Source organism: Solanum lycopersicum, chromosome 6 (genome assembly GCF_036512215.1).
Source record: "Solanum lycopersicum chromosome 6, SLM_r2.1".
Lineage (NCBI taxonomy): Eukaryota > Viridiplantae > Streptophyta > Magnoliopsida > Solanales > Solanaceae > Solanum > Solanum lycopersicum.
Window position 1 is genome coordinate 51978904 of NC_090805.1, and position 23274 is coordinate 52002177.

The 23274-nt window shown below is 33.3% G+C and overlaps 3 protein-coding genes across 3 annotated transcripts; all 3 read right to left on the reverse strand.

The window, feature by feature from the left end:
* Positions 1-548: 548 nt before the first annotated feature.
* Positions 549-1633, reverse strand: LOC101248116 (rRNA-processing protein fyv7). Its single transcript, XM_004242270.5, has 3 exons — positions 1399-1633; positions 1186-1289; positions 549-1066 (listed from the first exon to the last, which is right to left on the reverse strand). Exons 1-3 carry the CDS (start codon positions 1556-1558, stop codon positions 803-805), a joined length of 528 nt encoding a protein of 175 aa, XP_004242318.1. The 5' UTR covers positions 1559-1633; the 3' UTR covers positions 549-802.
* Positions 1634-6137: 4504 nt separating this feature from the next.
* Positions 6138-14183, reverse strand: LOC101247534 (E3 ubiquitin-protein ligase MIEL1). Its single transcript, XM_010324725.4, has 12 exons — positions 13909-14183; positions 13738-13825; positions 13192-13248; positions 13052-13084; positions 12865-12942; positions 12707-12750; positions 12545-12585; positions 10580-10662; positions 10393-10484; positions 10219-10288; positions 7003-7041; positions 6138-6429 (listed from the first exon to the last, which is right to left on the reverse strand). The coding sequence occupies exons 1-12, from the start codon at positions 13998-14000 to the stop codon at positions 6304-6306; spliced, it is 843 nt and encodes a 280-aa protein (XP_010323027.1). The 5' UTR covers positions 14001-14183; the 3' UTR covers positions 6138-6303.
* Positions 14184-16666: 2483 nt separating this feature from the next.
* Positions 16667-23274, reverse strand: LOC101247231 (cullin-1-like). The gene is made up of 20 exons (XM_004242267.5): positions 23005-23274; positions 22501-22646; positions 22290-22389; positions 21814-21999; positions 21642-21689; positions 21351-21554; positions 21176-21253; positions 20362-20451; positions 20173-20253; positions 20017-20076; positions 19628-19657; positions 19449-19535; positions 19204-19353; positions 19062-19117; positions 18846-18966; positions 18599-18760; positions 18348-18491; positions 18045-18263; positions 17777-17944; positions 16667-16968 (listed from the first exon to the last, which is right to left on the reverse strand). The coding sequence occupies exons 2-20, from the start codon at positions 22635-22637 to the stop codon at positions 16867-16869; spliced, it is 2223 nt and encodes a 740-aa protein (XP_004242315.1). The 5' UTR covers positions 22638-22646; positions 23005-23274; the 3' UTR covers positions 16667-16866.

The window sequence follows — 23274 nt, forward strand, 5'->3', positions numbered from 1 at the left end:
GATCAGCTTATCAAATCTGGAGAGTCTCATTGCACGTTCTCCTAATTTGAACACACTTCGGCTCAGTCAAGCTGTGCCCCTTGAGAAACTTCCACACATATTGTCTTGTGCTTCCCAATTGGTTGAATTTAGTACAGGTGCATACTCTTCTGACCTACACTCTCATGTTTTCTCTAACCTCCAACAAGCTTTTTCAGGCTGCAACATACTTCAAGGCTTGTCTGGATTTTGTATTAGTATCCTAATCCCAGTAACCGACCCCTATGTGTATCATTGGGAATAAGAATTGCTACTTAGTATTTTGTTTTAGGGGGAAGGGGGCATGCTCAACAATGTAGATGCTAGCGTTTTGAAGATTCTATCATTCGTTATGCAGCTAAATTCATCATCTTTTCTATTGACTGATGAGATTATGCCATCATGTACTCATAAGTCGGTAAAATTCAATGCTTCCATGTACTAAGAATCTCTTTAGAAAATTATTTTTGGTAATAGCTATGTCAAAATTTGAACTCATAATCAAGTGATGAGTTCTATGGAAGGATTCATTCATCAAAATTAAATTCTGATTTCACCTTTACAAAATTAATGAGAATTCAAGACTTTAAATACTACTGGTACTCCTATTCCTATCTAAGAAATCAAATGATAGAATAAGTAAAGATGTGCAAGAATAAAAGACATCAAGTTCAAAAGACATAGTGAGTCAAGTAATATTAATCGGACAAGATGATGGTTTTTTCTTTGATATAGAAACTTGAAGCATAACTCTTACATCCAGACTTTTGTCTTTTGCAATTACTTATACTTTTGATCCTTGAAGTGTTTCCAAAATATGTTCTATTCTGTACTTCATGACTGGTTGGCCTGATTTAGTTTTCTTGAACATTTTCTCCCTTAGTTCTTTCCTTCGAGATTCAGCTCTCTGCATTTCTTCTTTCCTTGCTAGAATAGTGGCCTCCGTCTCCATCCTTGCCTTGTCATCCTCCTCGCGTTTTCTCTCATATATTTCTCTTAGGCTTCTAGCACTATTCTTCTTATTTCTCCTAATATCTACTTCTTCATCCTGATATACCAATTGGAATTAGAATGAACACGTACCTTACCTCACTTTTCTAGTTGCAATTGACACGTTCTGGATTGTTACTTGATTCCACAATTACAATAAGAGGATAAATGACTAACCTCTAGTTGTCTTGCAGAACCAGAAGGCTCTCCTTGTTGCTGCTTAACTATCCTCTTATATTTATTCACATATTTAGCGTTCTTATAAAACTCCCTTTGCTTCTCTGCACACAAAAAGAAAAGAACAATTAAAGATATATCTAGAAGCAACTGTTTCAGACCATAGATTCAGAAACAATAATTTAATTCCTCAAACCAAAGGGTTAGAATTACTTATAATGGCAGGGTTGTAAGTGTTGGTCTTGGTTTTGGCGTTTGCAAATGCTTCCAATGATAAGCCTCCTCCTCCTAATCTTTGCATATTCTTCTTCTTATCCACATCCATGAAACATTTTGCTTTCTTCTTCGTTTCCGCCTTTACCATTTTCTTCATCTCAAACCCTAGTTTGTTTCGACTGAACAAGAGATTTTACGCATTTCACCCAGGCCCAAAAGGGTACCCATAAGGCCCAAAGCTATCACTTCTGCCTGTACATAAATAACATAAAAAAATGGGAAATTTTTCAAAATGTCAATATTTTAGCATTTAGCAATAATTTCAATATTTAGTAAAAATGTCATTTTAGTTTGTTATGTATGTTTTTATTATTTATTTTTATTTAAAGAATATATTTATTTAATAAGAGAAAATTAAGGGGGGAATATTTCAAAAAAAGGCAAGCATCCTTAATTTTCTCATCAGTTACATTTTCAAATAAAATTTAAATTTTGTTTTTTTTTTTTCAGAATTTTTACCTTTTTAAAATTATATTCATTCCACAATAAATTCTATTTATATTTATTATAGTTTTTTATTAGTTTGTATTCATTCCAATAGGTATGTCGAATTTATCTATATAGTCATTTAAAAAATATATTTGTATTTTCATATTTTTTTTCCCTATAGAGTTATTTTTTTCTTCAAAAATCATGTATGTATTCATTTCAATATGTATTTTATTTGTATTTCTATTTATTCTAGTTTTTATTTTGAATTTTATATAATAATATATAAAATACAAAAAATTAGTATGATAAAAAAGTGAATGAAATATAAAATTGAAAAGAAATAATTGAATATTTGGTGTACTCATTCTTAAATAAAATACATAACTAGTTGACATACCTTTAAAATAAATACAAATTAGAAAAAAAATGTCAAATTCAGTTGACATACCTTTATTAGTTTGTATTCATTCCAATATGTATGTCAAATAAAATATAGTTATTTAAGAAATACATTTGTATTCGTATATATTTTTCACTGTGTATTTATTTTTCTTTTCAAGGTCTTGTTTCCTTTTCTAAGTCGTATTCATTCCAATATGTCTATTATTTGTATTTGTATTCGAATACAAATAAACTAATAGAAAGTTGTTCTTCTTATAAATAAAATGCATAACTAGTTGACATACATTTGAATGAATACAAATTAGGGACAAATACAAGATTCATAAACCATGCAACATGAAATTTTTAATAAATACAAATATTGATAGTATACATAGTGATTTGAATACAAATTAAGAAAGCATACCAAATTCTAAAAAAGAATTATAAATACAAAACAAACTAATAGAAAATTGTTCGCGATCTTCGTCGTCTTTTTCAAGATCCTCATGAGTAGACAAAGATTCTACATTTGCGTTCCAAATTTGAGGAAGGTTTTGCACTTGTAAATGTTCTTACCCTCTTTCTTCCCTTATTTTAGCAGCGGATCATACATTATACACTATTTGTTAAGTAATAAATAAATTAAAGGATGAAAAATCACCAGAAATTGGTTGATTAAGATGAATACCTCTAGTAAGCCTCTTGGATTCAGCCATTGGAGAGTAAATCATAAGGGAAATTGAAAATACAAACAACATTTTTTTAATATGTAAACAAAAATAAAATTAGAAAAGAAATCTGAAAATAGGATAAAGATTAGAGATACCTTAATCAAAGGGATTATTGTTGATTCAATTTTAGATTAAAAAAACAACCAAAATATATGGCAAAAAAATATTTGCAACTTGAATGTTGGAGGAAAATCAGAAAAGATAACCACGAGAGAGAGAAAAAATTAAATGGGAGAGAGAATTAACAATTTGAAAAGATAAATATGAGAGAGAATAATTTTTTTTTAAAAAAAGGATATATAGAATTAATTGAAAACGAGAGATAAAATAGGAAGAAAATTGGGACACATAAATTTTTTAAAATAATGACATTTTTGACATTATTGCTAATATTTATAAAGTATGGATATTTTTACTAAATATGTTATTTATTTTGACTAGTTTACTAATTTTTCCTAAATAAATTCAATATAATATAAAGAAAAAATTAGTAAACTAGTCAAAATAAATAACATATTTAGTAAAAATATTCATACTTTATAAATATTAGCAATAATGTCAAAAATGTCATTATTTTAAAAAATTTATGTGTCCCAATTTTCCTCTTATCTCTCTTTTTCAATTAATTCTATATATCCTTTTTTTTAAAAAAATCATTCTCTCTCATATTTATCTTTTCAAATTTTTAATTCTCTCCCCCATTTAATTTTTTTTCTCTCTCATGGTTATCTTTTCTAATTTTCCTCCAACATTCAAGTTGCAAATATTTTTCTGCCATATATTTTGGTTGTTTTTTTAATCCAAAATTGGATCAACAATAATCCCTTTGATTAAGGTATCTCTAATCTTTATCCTATTTTCAGATTTCTTTTCTAATTTTATTTTTGTTTAAATCTTAAAAAAATGTTGTCTGTATTTTTCAATTTCCGTTATGATTTACTCTCCAATGGCTGAATCCAAGAGGCTTACTAGAGGTATTCATCTTAATCAATCAATTTCTGGTGATTTTTCATCCTTTAATTTATTTATTACTTAACAAATAGTGTATAATGTATGATCACTGCTAAAATGAGGGAAGAAAGAGGGTAAGAACATTTACAAGAGTCACTGGTGTGAAAAACCTTCCTCAAATTCAGAATGCAAATGTAGAATCTTTGTCTACTCGTGAGGATCTTGAAAAAAGACGACGAAGATCGGACAGTTTTCGAACAATTTTTAATTTGTTTGTTTTGTATTTATAGTTCTTTTTTAGAATTTGGTATGCTTTCTCAATTTGTATTCAAATCACTATGTATACTATCAATAATTGTATTTATTAAAAATTTCATGTTGCATGATTTATGAATCTTGTATTTGAAAAGAAAAATAAATACACAGTGAAAAATGTATACAAATACAAATGTATTTCTTAAATAGCTACATTTTATTTGACATACTTATTGGAATGAATACAAACTAATAAAGAAATACAAGCTTCATTATACAAAATACAACATGAAAACTAGAATGGATACTAATACAAACGGTATACATATTGAATTAAATACAATTTAAGCAAGGATACAAAATTTAAAAAAATAAAACAAATACACTGTGAGAAAAGTATAGCAATTACAAATAACTATAGGTGTTCAAGTTTCTAAATTAAAAAATAAATAAATTTAATAGATAAAACTATAATGTATCATCATAAAGTTTCATAATAATAATTAGTGAGAATGAGATATTATATTTTTTTATTATGATTTTCATAACAATAATTAGTGAAAAATTGATATTGAAATTTTATAGATGTGGTACTTCTTTAATTTCGTGATTCTTATGACAATAATTAGTGAAATTTGGATATTTATTTTGGTTAATAAAAGTGTTTAGAAACAAAAAAAAAGATTACCAGAATTGGATATTGAATCTTTTTAGAACAATGGAGAAAAAAAAAGAATTTTTTATAACGTGATGAAAAAAAGAAAGAAATAGATAAAAGTTGGTGTATTTTAATAAATTGTAACTGATGAAACTTTTAACATTTGTTCCTTTTTAAAATTAATAATCTTCCCTAAATTCCTCTCAATCTGTTATATAAAAATTATATTTTTTTAAAATAAAACAAATAATAAGAACATAAATAAGATACGTAACAAACTTAAATTTTGACATTTTTACTAAATATTGAAAATGTTGTTAACGAACCCTCTTAAATGTTAAAATATTGACATTTTAAAAAATTTCTCTAATATAAATCGTGTTTTTTATAGGACAAATAAAAATAAACTAGAGTCTAGAGGGGCAGGCGTTTGGGAATTTTGTGAAAAAACATACAAAACAAACCAACTTCTAACAATATTGTTCCAATTTATTTATTTTTGAATTTTTTTTTAAAAAATGACTATTGTTTAAAAATAATTAGAGTATCATTACTATAGTGTGCTTAGTTAGAAATTATAGCTTTGGAGAGGAGATAGGTGCAAGAGGTAAAATACTACTTGTATTTATCGTATCAGCCATCATACAACTAATTTGTATCCAAATAAATACAATTATATCAAAACTTATTGTATTTAGCTATATATTAGGAGGAGAGAGGTGAGCAAAATCTAGAGAAGGGAGTAGGAATAGCTATATATTAGGAGGAGAGAGGTGAGCAAAATCTAGAGAAGGGAGTAGGAAGGATAAATACATGTTGTATCACGAATACAATTGACAGCAGAATACAAATACAATTGACACAAAATACAATATAATTATCTATTAGATACATATCATAGACTTATACTTGATTGAATATATGGAGAGGGCAGTGGAAAGAGAGAGAAAAAAAATTGTTACATAACTCTACATATAGCTAATGAATTTTGAATATGTTGAGGTTGATCAGAAATTGGAATATTGATATTGGACACCAGTTACTTTGAAAAATGAAATTGCATTTGAATTAAATATTTTAGAATCTTTCTATCTTGTCTTTACCACAAATCGACCCGCTGTTGTGTCCCCATCCCAAAACCCAAATTTGGTTGAGACGATGGAATGAAATGACTTGAAGGTGTCTTACGTTGAAATGGGAGCTTGTGAGATGTTAATGACGGGGAACTGCACATACAAACTAAGATACACTTGGAGGAAAGGAAATAAGTAGTAAAGAGAAACCTTCAATGTTAAGCTCAGTGGAGCCAATTAGTTTTCAATATGCAATAGAAAAATGAGAGAGAGGTTTTATCCAAGGACTATCCCAGATTCCTTTGTACAGTTCGCTAGAAGAAACAAATAAAAAAGGCTTGAATCAAGCTGACCCATGTCATCGGGGATCTTCACCAGTACCAATCATGCGGGTGTTGTATGAATTACAATGCTTGCATTTGTGGCCAAGTATGTGAAAAAATGCTTTACCAGTACTATTACAGTCATTGCACAGAATTGGAACCTGCAAAACAAAAAGAGTACAACCTTATTCCCGCTTAAGAACATCATACCAACAAAAAAGTTCCTGAAGAAGAGAATAAAACAGTTAAAAGATGGGACCAAACTGTAAGTTAAACCTCATCTCTCTCACTCGCTAATCATATACGTCAGATCCTTCCACTCCTTACCAACATCCACAAGCAAAGCTCCAGGTCAAACCATTCCTGCTAATTAGTCCATTCCACTGATATACCCCCCCTCCCCCACACACACACAGAGACACCTCCCCAGCTGTACTCGGGCAGAAAAAGAAAGTTTGAAAAAGTAAAAAGTGTCTCCAAGATCCCAATTCAACAGGTTGTTGTTTTCTTTTGTCTTTTTTTTATATATATAATAAGGAAGTTACAAAACTAAAAGTTTCTTATGCTCAATTTTCTTCAAATTCCATAGAAATGGAAACACTGGAATCTAAAATGAACAAGCATCATATAAAAGTAAAAATTGACAACATACTGGAACATATTTTTTCCCCTTATTAGATACTCCATAGAAGATTTGAATGACAAACATCATAAAACAAGAAAGAGCAACATACCTCATAACGATATTCTTCAGGCATGGCTGTAGCTTCAATCTATACATAAGAAACTTGATCATCAATAAACAATCACAATGCACTGTGGTTAATATCATGTGCTGAGATGTGCTATAACAATTGAGCAACAAACACACGAAGATCATATTGACTCAAAATATGCATATATGAATAAACCATGTAAAGTCTCTGCTTTCTTCCCCAGCCAGAAAAAAATATCTAAAACTTAGAATCAACCAATCATCCAGCTCAGTAAAATGCAGTCTCCAGAGAGTTGTGTAGGTCAAATGGCAATTACCAAATAAACTGCAGTGTGGTTAAGAACCTGCAGTACCAAAAAGCCACATCTTCCTCTACTCCCAAGTAAAAAAAAAAAGGGGACAAAAACGACATCCGTCAAAAAAACTTATTCTCATATTATGACATGAGATAGCATTCTCGTCGATAACGATTTTAGCATATCCAACTGGAACAGTTTGGAGTTTGGTGCACCAGAGTACGTTCCAATCTGTTCTCAACAGCCATTGACAGATCTACCCATTTTTAAAACCAACATGAAATCCTCTTGAAAGAAAGCGAGAATATCATGCCTAAGATCATTACAACAAGACCACTTGCATCTAGTATAGTATATCTATACAACTATACTAGAGTTCTTCTAAAATCATGTCATTTCACATGTTGACAACTTGTGATTGTTCTAACTTGAAGACAAGGTTTTGTCCCCTAGTTTCCTCTCTTTAATCTTCGTAGGTTTTTCTAAATTTCTGCAATTGCACCTCAGAATCGTCCATCTAGCATCATTTACATCTATCCCTAATCACTACACACCTAAACTTGGTCAAAAAACTTTCCCAGTTCATATCTTCAGCTAACCTCAAATCTAACTCGTTACTGATATCTCTCAAAACCAATGCCTAATGCTCGATCATGATCTGACCCCTTGTCAGCAAATTAACCGTCTATGTTAACAGGTCAGAAGAGCGGTGACGAATTCTTAAACCAAGATGTATGTGTTACTAACAAATGAAATAGGATTCCACAAACTAACTCAAACTCAGATATACCATCACCAAGTAAGAGATACTACCACAACAACAAATTTAAAACAAGATACAACTTAATTTTCTTCGGACGAGATTCAAAAGTCAAACCATGTTTTGAAAACTCTAAACAGCAATGCACCTCATTGAGATGTGTTAGAATAGTAATAGGTAAATACAATCCTATTAGAACAGGAAGAGGTTTATATAATCCTATTAGAATAGATTTCAGTTTATACAATCCTATTTATAATAGGAATAGGAATACAAATAGAAATATGAATAGTAAATCGTATCCTACTAGGTAAAGGATTGTATTCTAGTGTCTATAAATAGAAACAACACCAGCAATTCAATAATATTTTTTTCCTATATTTCTCATATGGTATCAGAGCCTCTGCGCGATCTTGGTATAGATGAAAGAGCTTCCACTGCCGGCGGGCGGCTATTACCCATATATGTCGCCTGTCTGGCCAACGATTATGTTAGCAAAACTTGTAGCACCGTGTCATTTTCTCGGCGACTACTTTCATATTTAATTTGTGTAGCACCGTGCCATCTTTTCGGCAATTACTTTTTTCATAATTAATTTGTGTAGCTCTGTGCCATCATTACAGTGACTACTTTCTCAAATCTGATTTGTGTAGAGCACCGTTCCATCATTCCGGTAACTACTTTTCTGTATCCTATATCTGTAGCACCGTGCGGCATTTCGGGTGACTGCTTTTTCATATTTAATTTGTGTAGCACTGTGACATCCTTCTGGTGACTACCTTTTTTTTTTGCATATCTTATTTGCATCTGTGCATATCAGGACTACTTTTCATATTTATTTGCGTAGTACCATGGATTTTTTCGAACTACTTTTCATATCTGAGTTGCATAGCACCGCGTCTCTTTTCGGTGACTCCTCAAATTTGATTTGCATAGTTCCATTCGTCTTTCCGGTAATTCAAATTAGATTTGCGTAAGGTTGTGCCATCATTCCGACCCGACCTATATTATTTCTCTTTTTTAATAGGGGCGTACCATCAATCCGACCTTTCCTATATGATTTTTGTTTTCTAGTTAGGTCGTTCCATCATTCCAACCCTACCCATATAATTTTATTTCTTAGATTGTGACCACTTTCAACCATCAAATCTAATACTTTGGCGTATGAGCATGTTCGAAGCAATTTTTCGGTGACTTTCTTGAGTAATATCGACTCATTTATTGATTCCAACATGATCCATATACTTCAAAATAGTAACAGGTATATACAACCTATTAGAATAGGAAGAGGTTTATACAATCCTATTCGAAAGTATTAAGTTTATATAATCCTATTAGAATAGGAATAGGAATACGAATAGAAATAGGAATAGTTAATAGTATCCTACTTGTCTATAAACAAGGTCTCAATGTAATAATGTAGAAACAACAACAATTCAATAATATTCTTTTTCCAATATTTCTCACAAGATCCAAAAGGCACAAAACAAAGAAAATTATGTGTGTGTGTGTGTTAAATTACTGGCTCTCCATTCTCTCAGTGACAAAACCCATGCTTTTAAACAACAAATGTAGGATTAAAACTTCACGGGTTTATGTTTAGGTTTGTGTTTTGTCTCTCAATAACAAAAACCCTGCTTTTTTAGATATGTGACTCTAAAAAAGTTTCAAGAAAAAAACAATATCTATATTTCTCGTTCCTCTAATATTACTTCCTTATAATAAGGTTGCTCTTCAATGTTTACCAGTTTCCCACCAAAAAAATAAAGGTTGCTCTTCAAAAAAAAAATCGAGGCAAAACCAGTAAGCCGAAAGACTGTTACAGCACAATCAACTTCACTCCAGAAAAATGCCAAGGAAAGAAAGCATCGACTTTGATTTCTCTCTATGTCCTTTCAACCTCCTATCAGTTTAAGCTATATCAGCACTGGATTGGAGGATAGCTCACATGCTGTGAGCCCTTCAATCTTCACCATGTGGTGAGGGATCAAACACACCTATGTAATAATCCCCTCCATCCCCCTATCCCTAAATAAATAGTTTAAATTATACATATATCAGCATATACTCTTTTTTTAACTGGATGTATGTATGGTGGATATTGCTTGTAGCGAAGTACAAAAAATAAATTATGGAAGAACTTTGTAGGGACTAACTGAAAAGTAAAATAACTTCACACCTCCATATCTAATCTTTGCCAAGTTCCGGACATGTTGAGAACAGACTTAGAGCATATAGGGCAGCGATACCTATACAGAAAGGGGAAGACAAGTATAATATGTAAGTTAACCAGACAGGCTGATTAGCATGAAGAAAAAGAAACATAATAGTCATGCTATGGATAGAACTTTACTGGTTCTGATGGATCATCTCTGTGTGGCATTCCATATGCATTGTATGTCCACACTTCATAATTGTGGTGCCTTTCACTGAGTCGAAAAGAAACTGGACCGAACCATAACTTTACTATTAGGGTAAGTTCCAATCAAAACATACGAGCAAGTTAAGGCAGTAAAAGCCAAATGAGAGTATACTCAAACCTCATAACAGATGGGACAGTGGTTCTTCATTGAGTTCTCCACACACAAGTGATTATCACGCAGCTCCACCGAATAGCAGGATCCTGTTGCAAAAACATAATGAAAGTAGCTAAAAGAGAAGTATTCCTAAAGCTTAACGCACCAGAAAAATAAGGAGACGTTGCGCATATGATAAAACATTAAATTCACCGCCGATGACTTTCTATAAAGAAAAAATTTATCTTCATCAGAAAAGAACATTTATTCTAAATCTATTGAAATACAGCAAACTATGCAGGCATTCGTTTGAAGTTTTGCAGATGTGTAGGAAGGAGAAAAAGTTGTACAGATTTATCTTTTATGGACAAGGTTTATTAACATCTTATTATAATCTTTTATGGATCACTGAAAAGACAAAGAACACTAATTGGTGACCTCAAGATGAGCGAGTTCCCCTTCCAGATTTTGCCTTATTATGACCAAGGTTTATTTACAGCTCAACTTTATCAGAGACTTGCAACTAAAATTCGTTCTTCGCCAACATGAATTTAGCATCCTCAGAACCTGCATCTTCCCATCTAAAAAGACTTACAGGACCTATAGACATGAGACCTTTTTGAGTTAGACATGCTTAATTTACAAGGAAAATGTACTTATGTTCCTATATCCTTTAGAAGAATATGCCTGACTGGAACATACCACAACCATTATTATACAAATTTGGAAGTTAAAAGAAACTTGTACTTGACCACACATCATCAATAAGATTCTCCAGAACCATCGAGCGGCCGATGAATTAAGAAAGAGAGAGAGAGGATTCAACCCTATTGACAGGTTTCCTCTCTATTCTGATAGGATGAGCAGTTCTAGCTATTTGACTTCTGTTATGCTTATTGGTTTTATGTTACTTTATTTCATTGATATAGAGATGCATGTTCGTGGCGGATCAGAGATTTTAAGGTCGTGGGTGCTCTCTTAGCTAAGGTGGCGGCGACAAATATAAAATGTAAACACACGAAAAAGCCAAAGGGGGTTAACACACACACACACATATATGTATGTATATATATATATATATATATTACCATATATAAACAATGTAATTTTTTCGTCGTCTACCTAGCTCCGAACCCACTTAGCTACCGATCAAAAAATGTAAGTGGATAAATTTACTCTTCATCATAAAAAAGACAATCATATTGAATATTATAGCTAAAAGACAAAAAAAAACAATAAATATTATTTTGAATAAAGAAAATAGGAAAAGTATATTTTGTATAAACTTATTGTAGGAAAAGTAGCAAAACGACAAGTGAAAGAAAATAGAAATACAATCAATATAACATCGGTAGTAAGGGAGAGAAGAGTTGGTTTGTAAAAAATTTAAATGTGCCAACTGGGAGTCGAAACCAGATGCACAACATTACGAAGGACCTTGAGCACCCACAAACAGCCACTGCGCCAATCAAACAATTTATTCTATGGGTGCTCGTTGTTTAGTTTTATACTATTCCGCCTAATTTCTATAGAAATATATTTAGTTGGACACAGAGATAAGGTGCTCGAGCACCCGGGAGTACCTATGTGAGTCAGTCCCCGTGCATGATGCCAGTAGACAGCTATGAGATGGTAGATGCACAATGCAATAATATAGTTGTACAAGATCAACTTCCAGTTCCAAGGATATCCCTTTATTACCATATAAGATGTTCTATCTAAGACTCAATGGAAAGGACATTTCAAAAGTAAAATTTCAGAAAGGAACTGTCAAATGAGAAAAGTACACTTCCACAATACAGTTTTGAAACAAGCTATAGTTGAAAAGAATCACTTGTTGTCAACTTGAGATATAATCTACACCTTCCTTTATAAAGTAAGGGTTGAGATATACACTACACTATTCAAAATGAAAAAAGAAATCGATCCATTTTGATACAAGGAAATCCACAACAGTAGTCAAACAACAAGGATGAAGGGAAGCCTTACCACACTTCTTGCAGTGGAAGAAGTTTTCTCGACCACCGACCCTGTTTCACCAATTGCGTATAAGTACCACAGGTGACATATATGTTGTTTAGAGAGTTGGAACAAGTACCGAAGTGTAAGAGCAGAATGGAGGCTGAATACAATATTATTTAGTGCATTCACCTGCAAATTCCACAGTCATCACAGTGAAACTGCCCCTTTGTTCTCTGCAAGAAAAGTAATTACTTAAATACAAATGAATTAAATACATTTATATGGTTACTCTAGCATCCAAAAATAGAACAATCTAATTTAAGAGAAAAATAAAATAGTAGAATTACATTGTCATCGTAAAATCTACAAATTTCACAATAGTACTCCCCAAATTTGACGCCACACTCTGAACAGATCTCAGCAACCTATTTAACACAAGCCAGAAAAAAATTATCACAGACTACAACGGCTGAAAAGTCCATAAACTTGAGACACTCAAATGATAGATAAGTGTAGCAACAGAGCTTAACAGACCTGTTGTTCAGTGTCGCATACAGCACAAACAACCTGTAGCAAAAAATCAGATCCAACATCAATCCCCATAAAAGTTCTGAGTACTCATGAACTAAAATCTTATCATCCGAGGAAATCAATAATATGAGTTTTACACGTACTTGCTTAACATTGTGGCGCACAAGTTCGTGCCGTTCCTTGGGATTGGTCAAAGCATTCTGATTCCAACAAACACAAGCTTCAGTAAAAACCACACAGTGTTTATAAAACAAGGAAGGTCCTTTAACCGTTTTAAAATATGGAACTGACAATAGTAAGGCCTCTTACTATTATAATGAAGCAATAGCACCAGACCATTACAGAAGAGCGGAACTGACTTACAAAGTTAGTATGTATGTTCGATCCAGAGAATCCCACATTAAGAGCAAAAGAGAAAATGAGTATTTGTCCATGTATTTCCTATAAAATACTTGTGTTCGCATGTGAAAACTGGAAATTGGTTTTTCATAGATATTATGGATGTATTTTGACCTGCGACTTGTTAATTAAATTTTACTATTTGGGACAGCTAATTAGCAACAGAACATATATGTAAAGACTGTTTAGGTTTTCCCAATAAGGATAGACTATGTTCTACTTCAAAATAAGTGAGCAGTGGCTGTTGGTAGTGTTTTTATAAGAAAAAAGATAAGAAAAGCAGCAAGCACCTTGGCCTCGTTGTGGCAGTGACGGCAAGTGAATATTTCATTGCAACAAGGGGCTCGGAGTTTACAGCGTCGCCGATAATGATCACATCTATTTAAAGGACAGAGAATATGAATCATTATACAATTTTGACAGGAAAATTAACACAAAGTGGTATATGCATAATTATGTACCCATAAAGCAACTTTCCGACATCTTGTCTATCGAGCTCCTCTTCGGGCGGCGGCGGTTGATCAACGACAAAATTCTCACCGTCTTCGTCCATGTAAAAGGTTCGAGAGTAGAGGTATGTGGTGAAATTTGGTTGCGTGTGGCCAAATGGTGCGGTGCGGTATATATCAAGTATTTAAGGGTGGGTTCTCTTCAAGATCCACTATTCAAATTCATACTGGGCCCATTTAACATAAAACTTTTGCTACAGTATAAGTTATGTTTGTTAAAATTCATTAATGACACTAACCTATTGAAATTAATCATAAATAGGACTTCTTCATATTCATGTCATTTACAAATGAACCGTATGTATTGAAAAAATATAATTGTCCATATAGATTGTAGAAAATTTTGTGTAATGAATTTATAAAAAATTATTTGTGTTTGTACTTAAAAGGAGGATAGTTATTGTACGATTGCAGGTATGATAACAATTACGGAGGATGTTGAACAAATGGAGAATTTGCACAAACAATGTGGCAAAGGTTTGCATGAGGTTAGGCATCGGAAAAGTAGAACTCTTAGAAGCTTATTAGTCAAATGCAAAATTTCAAAGACCAAAATTATGTGGCTGCATATATCCTTAAAATTATGTCACCTATAGTTATATGGGAGCTACAGAGGGCTTAGGTGCTGCTCTGAATCATCAACGGATGCGACATTCCTAATCACTTTCAACATCTATCAACTTATCAAAGCTAGTATGGTTGAGAAGATCGTAAGAGTGGTCAAGTGAATTAAACCCTCTTTCCCTGAACACCAATGAATCATATAATAATGGAACTTGTGGTGGGGGAGGTGTATGTAGGGGATTATCGAGGAAGAGCTAATGATTTGAGGCTTTATCATTGCTGAGGTAGACTCTTTACTGTTGCTTAATTGCACCATCAATGTCTGTGCAATCACCTGGAGAATCGAAACCACAGTCAAACAGATAAAAAATCTTATAGGCATATATGATATTTCTATTCAACATTGCTTCAGAAAAACTAATAAAGTTATTGACAACTTAGTTTCCCTAAGTCACTCACTTACTGATGTACAAATCTAGATCTACTCTCACTTCAACACCATCCCTAGAATAGTGAAAAGGAATCTCTACATAGATGGGTTGAAAGTCCTTCCTGAAAGTATAAAAGCGTAAAGCAAATACTTTGAGTTGTGATCCCCTTGAATCCAGAGGCGTATCCAGAATTTTGGTTAGATGGGTGCACAATTACGAAAAAATTGTATCATAAATATAAATTTGATCGATTTAACATTTAAGTTCTTAATATGAAGCATAAAATTTTACAAATTATAGGTTCAAAATATATAGTACTACTAGTTTTAAATTTTAATGTACCATTTGGCTTAATTATATAAAAAAAAAGTTTATAGTGCTAATTTTTTTTAGGAATTTTCAATAAACACACTTGAAAATTTTGAAAGATTAAATGGAAAAAAATTAGCAAAATCAGTTGAAACGTCAAATATGTAACTGATAACCACTTGGAGAGAAGTGCACACAATTCATTATTATATTATCATATGATACTTAAAACATGAACTCACACACCTATATTTAAATTTTTTTGAAAAATATAACACTAGTCTATATGATGTAGAGAGGAGAGCATGGGTTCACGTGAAGCCACGACACCCCTTCTAGACACGCCTCTGCTTAAACCTCTCTGATTTGTACTAATGATTGTTTAGCTTAGATCTTTTGTGCACTTTTGTGTTTAGTTTGACTGTGTAACCAATCTCTCAAGAAGGTATATATGATTTATCCTGCTTCTTCAAATATAATTTCTTTTTCAATGGCAATCAATATAAATGGTAATACATATAAAAAAAATAAAGATTAAATACTCGAAAAGTAGGCAAATATATTTAAAAAATAAAGATTAAATACTCAAAAAGTAGGTAAGCATAGAGGGAGACTAATAAATTCACCAGATTTCTGTTTTGTTGTAGAATTAGGCAGATGGTAATTGAGGAAACTATTACTGTACTACATTTGCAGTATAGGTAAGGATAATATCATTGAATTTGTTTGTTGTTATTATACAGGAATAAATAGATAGAGTAATAAATTATGTTGAAATATAACTACGGGGTGGAGGGACATGATTTCAACATTTTGATCCAGTTCATGAACGTATAGATTTTCCTTTCCCTCTGAATCACGATCCAGTTCATGAACGTACACATTCGAGCAAACTCAACATTCATCATTACTCCATTTTCCAGAAAATAATCAGCTAGCTACTGCACATCAAATACCACAAAAAGAAACATTTGAAAGTTGTGGAGCCATACAATGAATGATTTTCATTTGATTCAAAGAAATATCATTGGCTTAATTACTTAATGCCCTTCTCTTTTGATAAGATGAGTAGAAACATGACCTACTCAAAACTGTGAACCAATGTATTGGAGGAGCTTCTCAATATTCTTGTTAGCCATACACAAACTGTTTGATTGTTAGACACGTCAAAGATTAGGGCATGGTGTTGGTTCAGGAATTAGAAATGCAGTAATTAATTATGTAAGATTTGGTTATTCCACATTTCACACCGCAACCTAAAATAGTAGGTTGAACAAATGGTAATATATTTTCAGGTTAAGATATTATTGCCCACATTAGTAATCCAGGGGTTGCAAGGACAATATAGAAACACCAAAGCATAAGATTTACACAAAGATGTGGCGCTTAAGAGACAATCAGGAATATCAAGGGAAAAAAGTGCACGGCTGAAATATTTACTGAAAGGGAAATTCAAGTGCCACCTTCTGAAAAAAAGTGGTGATATACTAACAACTGCACAAGTTGCCTACTCAGGCAAAGGTCAAAAAAAATCGCTGCTAACAATCAAATCCAGCTCTACTCACTTCCATCCAGTGCCAAGACAAGTCAGTATCAGCTTGTTGCCTCAGGCCAAGTACTTGAACAAGTTTGGGTTCTCTTTGTCTCTTTCCAAGTAGTCACGAGTGATAAGATCTTCAATCCTCTTTTTGATTGCTTTGAAATCAGGCTACACAGAAATCTTTTGTTATTTTTCGACACATACAAGAGAAAATTCAATAATTAGAATAGACAAAGCTAACACATCTCTCCAACTAGAGCCTATAACTATTTTGAATATCATTTGAAGGCAGAGAAGAAACTTGACAAGGGAATAAGATGAAATATATTGGCAAGTTTGGGTTACAAAGATGACACCTCAACAAAAATTCCAGCACTCTGCATATCCTACTTTATATATCTATAGATACCTCTCTTAGTTTTGAGGTGGTCACACATTCCTCAAACTATAGGAAATATACAGAAGGTGAGAAAAAATTTCAGGTACTTCCTCCCGATACCTATGATAAAGGACAAGTGCTTGAATGGTTACTTATTTTGGACTGAATAAATCTCTTCATCTAAAATTTTGACCAAGACAGAGGAAGAAGTTCAAAATACAACAAAAAAGACAGCTGGACACAAAGGAGTCAATATCCTTCTGTTACCCCTGTGGTCAGCGGTCAGCATCACTTCTCCAATTTTATTTTTATTTTGAATAGTCAAGTACTAGGAGAAGCAAAACAAGCAATAACGATCTAAGATATTCTATCAGCAAAGCGATCCCCAGGACATTGATGACTTACTTTTAAAAATAAAAAGATGTTTCAAGTAACACGCAATTAGATAGCAAGAAAGAAAATGACATGTCTGGTATAGAAGCAACAACATTCCTCCATGTCAAATTGAATGTCGTGTTATTATGCAGACCAAAATTATGTCCACTTTCCTAGATGGAATACCTAAACGGAGGAAATCCAAATGGTGAATGTGGATACCTTAAACATGCGGCTCAATTGCTCAACACACTCCAACACGAGCTGCTGATGAGGAAGCACCTTCCGGCTCTTCATAATGCGCACAATACAAGCATCAATTGCATAACGTCTGTCCTTGTCAACGTCCTCAACCACTTTTTTCCTTTCATCAACCGGAGGCAAAGGGATCTGAACGATACAAGAAGATCATTGAGAAAAGAAGTCCACAATGCATACAACAAAGTAAGCATCACAGCAAAATACAAGTAGCTCTAAACAGTATCTATACCCTAATCCTCCTCATTCTGTCAGTGAACTTGGAGTTGAATTCAAAATGATCCGTTGACGAAACAGTTCTATTGCTAGGCTCTTTGGTCAGAATTTTATACTTAGCACATGACAGGGATTGAAGCAATCTGATCAAGTCATCATCAGCCAAATTTAACTGACTTTTGATATCTGAGTAACTCAATCTATCTGAAGCATTAAACAGTAATAGAGCAGCAGCCTGAAAATGAAATCATTAATCAGTAACCATATTTGGTGTCAGAAACAGTGATGCTGCAGCAGTACCATTTCACGAACTGATCACCTGGTAAGTTCCCACAATAAGTTCAATAGTTTTTGATTCAAACTTGCCATTGATATTGCATGTACCCAGTGAATAAATCCAGGTCAATTTCCTGTGTTTCGTTTTCGTCTGATAAAATTCCTTGAAGACTTCTACACACTTCACCTGAGATACCAACAGAGGAGTAAACACCCATAAAAAAATACAAAAAGGAAAGATCAAACCAAGCAGCAGAAATTGAATCATTATATCAGATGAGAAGCAGATCTCACCATTTCCACAGGGAGACTCAGATCAGAAGATTTATAACTAGGCCAAAAGCCAGTTGTAAGAACTGTGACAGTCAAATCAATTCCGGGATTAGCTGCCGAGTTGTTACTGAGATATTCCTGAAAGTGACTCTGATTTTCCTTCGCCAGAGTCAAGTCCGTCACCTGTTTTGTTATTTCAAACAGTAAGTGTTGACAAGACAATTTGAACGGGAAAGATAAAATTAGCAGTACTATACACTCTCCTCACCATTCCCTCCATCTTTGACGTAAACTGTCCACCACACTGCTGCTTTAACTTTGTTAAGATAAGCCTTTCATGGTCATCATTGGCACTTTTATCAAAAAGCAGTCGCCGAGAAAGCTTCTTCCTATAAAATTATGAAGACGGATACATATTCAATGGTTAGAGATGTAACAAGAAACTAGTTACTGGATCAAAAAAAAACTTGATGTAGCTTCCGACCTGTAGAACTCAGCAAAAAGGTCCTTGTCACTGATATACGCAAGAAGCTTCACCACCTATATGAAATATAAACAATTATGAAGTCATCCTGAAAAATCGAGTGACCACCAGAAAGTGAAGCTGGATATAGGGTTAGTGCTACCTTATCTAATGTCTCCTCAATAGCATCATCACTGAGTTTCTCACTCCCGCCCTTCTTAAGGATATTATCACAATAAGAGGCAAGGAGTTCTGCACTAGAACAGCCAGCAACAATTTTGTTACAGAAGACCTCAAATGCCTCTTTCAAAGCCTACAAAAGTTCAGAAGTTAAGACATCAGAAATAAAAGCTCAAATTATTCAAGGTAAAAATGAATAACCACACAACTGTGAACACCTGGATATACCTTGTGAAAGAGAGAGTTATTTGCAAAACTGTCGGTCACATATGCCATATATTTGTCATGCAGCTCAATAACCTTCCTAACAAAGACCTAAGGAAACAGATCGAACACAATTGAGCCATCTCCTGAGCTATTACACTTAAAAATTCTACTTGACTAGAAATTCAGATAAGTGGATTTACCTGCTCCTGTGACCCACTGGAACTTTCAGCCTGTAGAATTACATAAATATCAGTACTTCAAAATGCACTGAAATCAGCTACTACCAAAAGGAAAAACAATCTCGCAGATCGTAAGAACAGCATGTGGATGCAATTTCACATATATCTTTGTATTTCTGATAATGCTATTTAATCTATTCAAAGTCTTGAACTCCCTTTTTTTCTAGATTACTTGATTGTTCTCGAAGATAGGTTGCTCTATGCATTCTCCCCTTAAACTTCCCTTGTTTTTTCCTACCCATACACCTAAACTTTTTCTCTACTAGTTCAAGAAGCATGGATATTAAAATAAGAAAAAGGGGCCAAAAAACATATTGCCAAATGAAGCATGGCATGTTCAGTCAACAGACCTTGTTACTTGCTGAGTCTTCGGCCTGTTGCACCAATACCATGCCTTCAGCAGTGACATGCTGCAAAATATGTACCATAACAAAGTATTTAACCACCAAAAAAAAGAACTCAACAAAAACCCTGTAGTTGCACAACAATTAAATAGAAGACCATACCTGCTTAAACATATTTGCAACTGGTTCCAAACCTTTAGGGATCCTGTGGAATAGCCTGTACATTCGAGATAAATCCTCTACCTGACATGAAAAGGGGATGGATGAAAAGAAGGGGGGAAAACAAGATACTCACATAAGAAGTCAAATACATATTGACTAGTAGACACCTAATATGCAAGGAATTAATACCTTATCATCTCTAAGCAAAGCTCGGCATCCAGAATGCTCCTTCTCAAGCAATTGATTGGTATATACAACCAATAATTCATTTTGCACTTTCTGCAGCACAAGTGTAGCCTCAATTGAAAAAATAAATGCAACCAGAGGCACTTTGAACATAACTCATTTCAAAACTAAACAGACTTAATCAAGTAAAAACTTAGAAAGTAATGACCTGATAAAACCAACATGAGACAAAGTAATATGCGTCAATGTTTTTAGTTTCTCCAAATAAAAATAAAAACATCACTTTGTACATTTGGCTCAATGAAGAAAATGTGTTTCAAGCAAAAGAATAATGAAGAAGGAGATTCATTAATGATGCATAATCATGGAGAAACACCTCTAACTTAAAGTGGAAAGTTTTTGCAATTTTCAGTAGAATCTGCTCAAAAAGATGATCAGAATATGGACGAAAAGAAAGCACAGCATCTCACTGAAGCATAGTTGTAAATGCACAAGATGAATACTTTATTCCTCCTCCGAGTACAATGAACAAACTAAATTGAAAGGTTTGGAACGACTATTTTCTTTCATCTCGTAAGTATTCAGTTTATTCAAAGAAATCATCGAAGGAGAATGCAGTCAAGTACCCGACACCAATTAATGGGAACTCCAAGAATCCAACAGAATTAAACATTTAGAGAAGGGTTAAATAGTTACTGCACCATATCATAAATACAAAACAGTTTATTTTGAAGTTCTAAATAGCTTTTCATCAGTAGTTAAGATGCCGAGAAAATACTAATATATCAATTTTCAAGTGCCTCATTCCAATACTGACCTCCAGAAGTTTTGTCTCGCTGCTTGAGTGCAAATAATGAGAAACTCTATCCTTCTCTTTTTTCAAGCACTCTTCTGCCTGTTTTAGAAATAACAGGTATCAGTTACATTCTGGGATAAGTATATGACCAACTTATGCACTAAATAAAATTGCTGATAAGAATTAGGATCTTTACCTTCAACATATAATCTGGACAAGAATCTTCCACAATCCAGTTTGATGCTTTTCGAGAATAATAAGCTGATGTATCTTTAAGCATTGCATCTTCAAAGTCATTTTCATAGAACTCCATTTCCCCCATCCCAATTTCAACAAATATACCTAGCACGTTCTTTAATAAGGCTCTATCAATCTGTTCACCCTCACGTTCTTGATCAATCTGATAAAAAAGGATTATCACCGATTCTTATTCTTGGCGCATAGTATGATACAAAATTGGGTCAAATAAAGAAAGCATTAGACTTGCCAGCGCTATAACTGCATCTCTAGCTTTACTTTTCAACTCTTGATAAACCTATTATCAACAATCAAAAATGTAAAATATCATACACAACAACAGCATAAAGAGTATTTATTCCTATAGGTTGAATGATAACAGATATGCAAGATAATATAACATAGAAATGCTAATGACTAACCAAATCACGGAAGCACGTCAGACCAACTTCATTAAGTGCAGGGAGTGACCTTCGAGCAATAAAATACCGATCAAGATAATGGAAGAACCGTGAAAGCCACCTGACCATAAGTTTATGATTTGCCCATCTTTTCACGAGCTCCCTCAGCATGAACTCGTCGTGCTTCTCTCTCAAAGAAGATAGAACCTAAAAAAAATACAAACACATATGGGAAACTTGAGCAATGAGGATGCTCTCACTACATGTGAGTTTGAGTTGGTTAATGAAGTATTAAGTTAGTACCACTAAATAAACCATCTCAATAACATAGACTATACATATGTTTAACAAATTCTGAATTTTGTGAAAATTGTCATGGGAACATTTAACCACTTAGTGGGTTACAAGTTGATAAAAATCAAGTGTGCCACTGATGTCATCAACAAACCTTCAACCCTGTGAGAAGCTAAGAGAAATTTCAAGCCAATGGTTCTTACTGTAGAATTGATGTACTCTTCAAAGGCTTCCTTGTATTTCTCATATAACTGCTGAGAGTAATCATGAGGGGGCTTCTGTGTACACATGTTATAGATAGTTCTATTCTTATTAAGGATAATACAAAAAGGAATGCCAACCAAAAAGAGGGGAAATGGAAAGGGTGAAAGCAAAAAACATAGTAATCTAGAAAAAAAAGAATGTTATGGATACGTGTAGAGCATCATGTACTCTTCGGAGCTGAATGAATCTGGATGGCCTTCTAAGATTTTCTTTAATTTTGTGATTCCCTTCTGCATGAAGTTCCATCCTTCCTCCAGCTCGATTGTCTTCATCTGGCTAGTCGTCATAAACACAAACTGCAAATGAGCAACATTAGCTTGAATTTGTAAAATCAAATCACACTCGGAGAAACAACCTATTGATCACATTCACATGAAACTACAATATGCGAGCAATTGATTTAAGAAAAATCACAATGAATTCTTAGGCCCCAAAACCCAAAAGAAGCAGCATACACTCCTACCACCAATCAATCATAAACAGGATGGGATGAAAGCGGGATATATATATATATATTACAGAAAAAAAAATTAAGCATTAATTTACAATTCGATAGGGTTAGGGTTTGGATGGAATTAGAGATAGAGACGGAATGGATAAAAGGGCTCTGGAGATGAAAAAAAACACGAAAGAGAGAAACATAAACAAACGTACAGCAGTTTGGTTGCAGAAAACACGAGGAGATCGCGGAAGAGGAGCGAGCGAGCTAGGGCAGACGAGAAGAACTTGCAAAATATACTCTTACTATTTTTTATTTATTTATTTTTTACCAAAGAAAAAAAAAGAGTTTATTGAGCCTATAAATAGAGACAATTCAGGCACAAATTGGCTATAAATCTCGGTCCATTTCTCCAGGTATTTGGGCTTCACGCCCACACTTCATTATATTATATTCTTACTTAATTTTTAAAAAATTAAAAATTT

Bases quoted from the DNA above. Each gene is read 5' to 3' on its own strand.
- LOC101247231 (XM_004242267.5), bottom strand. From the start codon at position 22,637: ATGACGACTAGCCAGATGAAGACAATCGAGCTGGAGGAAGGATGGAAC. The intron at 22,390-22,500 runs GTATCCATAACA...TAATAAGAATAG, and splicing joins GAGTACATGATGCTCTACAC to AACTATCTATAACATGTGTA. The intron at 19,658-20,016 runs GTCTGTTGACTG...GTAATTCTACAG, and splicing joins AAGACTCAGCAAGTAACAAG to GCTGAAAGTTCCAGTGGGTC.
- LOC101247534 (XM_010324725.4), bottom strand. From the start codon at position 14,000: ATGGACGAAGACGGTGAGAATTTTGTCGTTGATCAACCGCCGCCGCCC. The intron at 13,249-13,737 runs GTGCTTGCTGCT...TGTTGGAATCAG, and splicing joins ACTGCCACAACGAGGCCAAG to AATGCTTTGACCAATCCCAA. The intron at 7,042-10,218 runs GTGTGAAGTTAT...TCTTATGTATAG, and splicing joins GGCAAAGATTAGATATGGAG to ATTGAAGCTACAGCCATGCC.
- LOC101248116 (XM_004242270.5), bottom strand. From the start codon at position 1,558: ATGAAGAAAATGGTAAAGGCGGAAACGAAGAAGAAAGCAAAATGTTTC. The intron at 1,290-1,398 runs GTAATTCTAACC...TTTTGTGTGCAG, and splicing joins TTACAACCCTGCCATTATAA to AGAAGCAAAGGGAGTTTTAT. The intron at 1,067-1,185 runs GTTAGTCATTTA...TTGGTATATCAG, and splicing joins GTTCTGCAAGACAACTAGAG to GATGAAGAAGTAGATATTAG.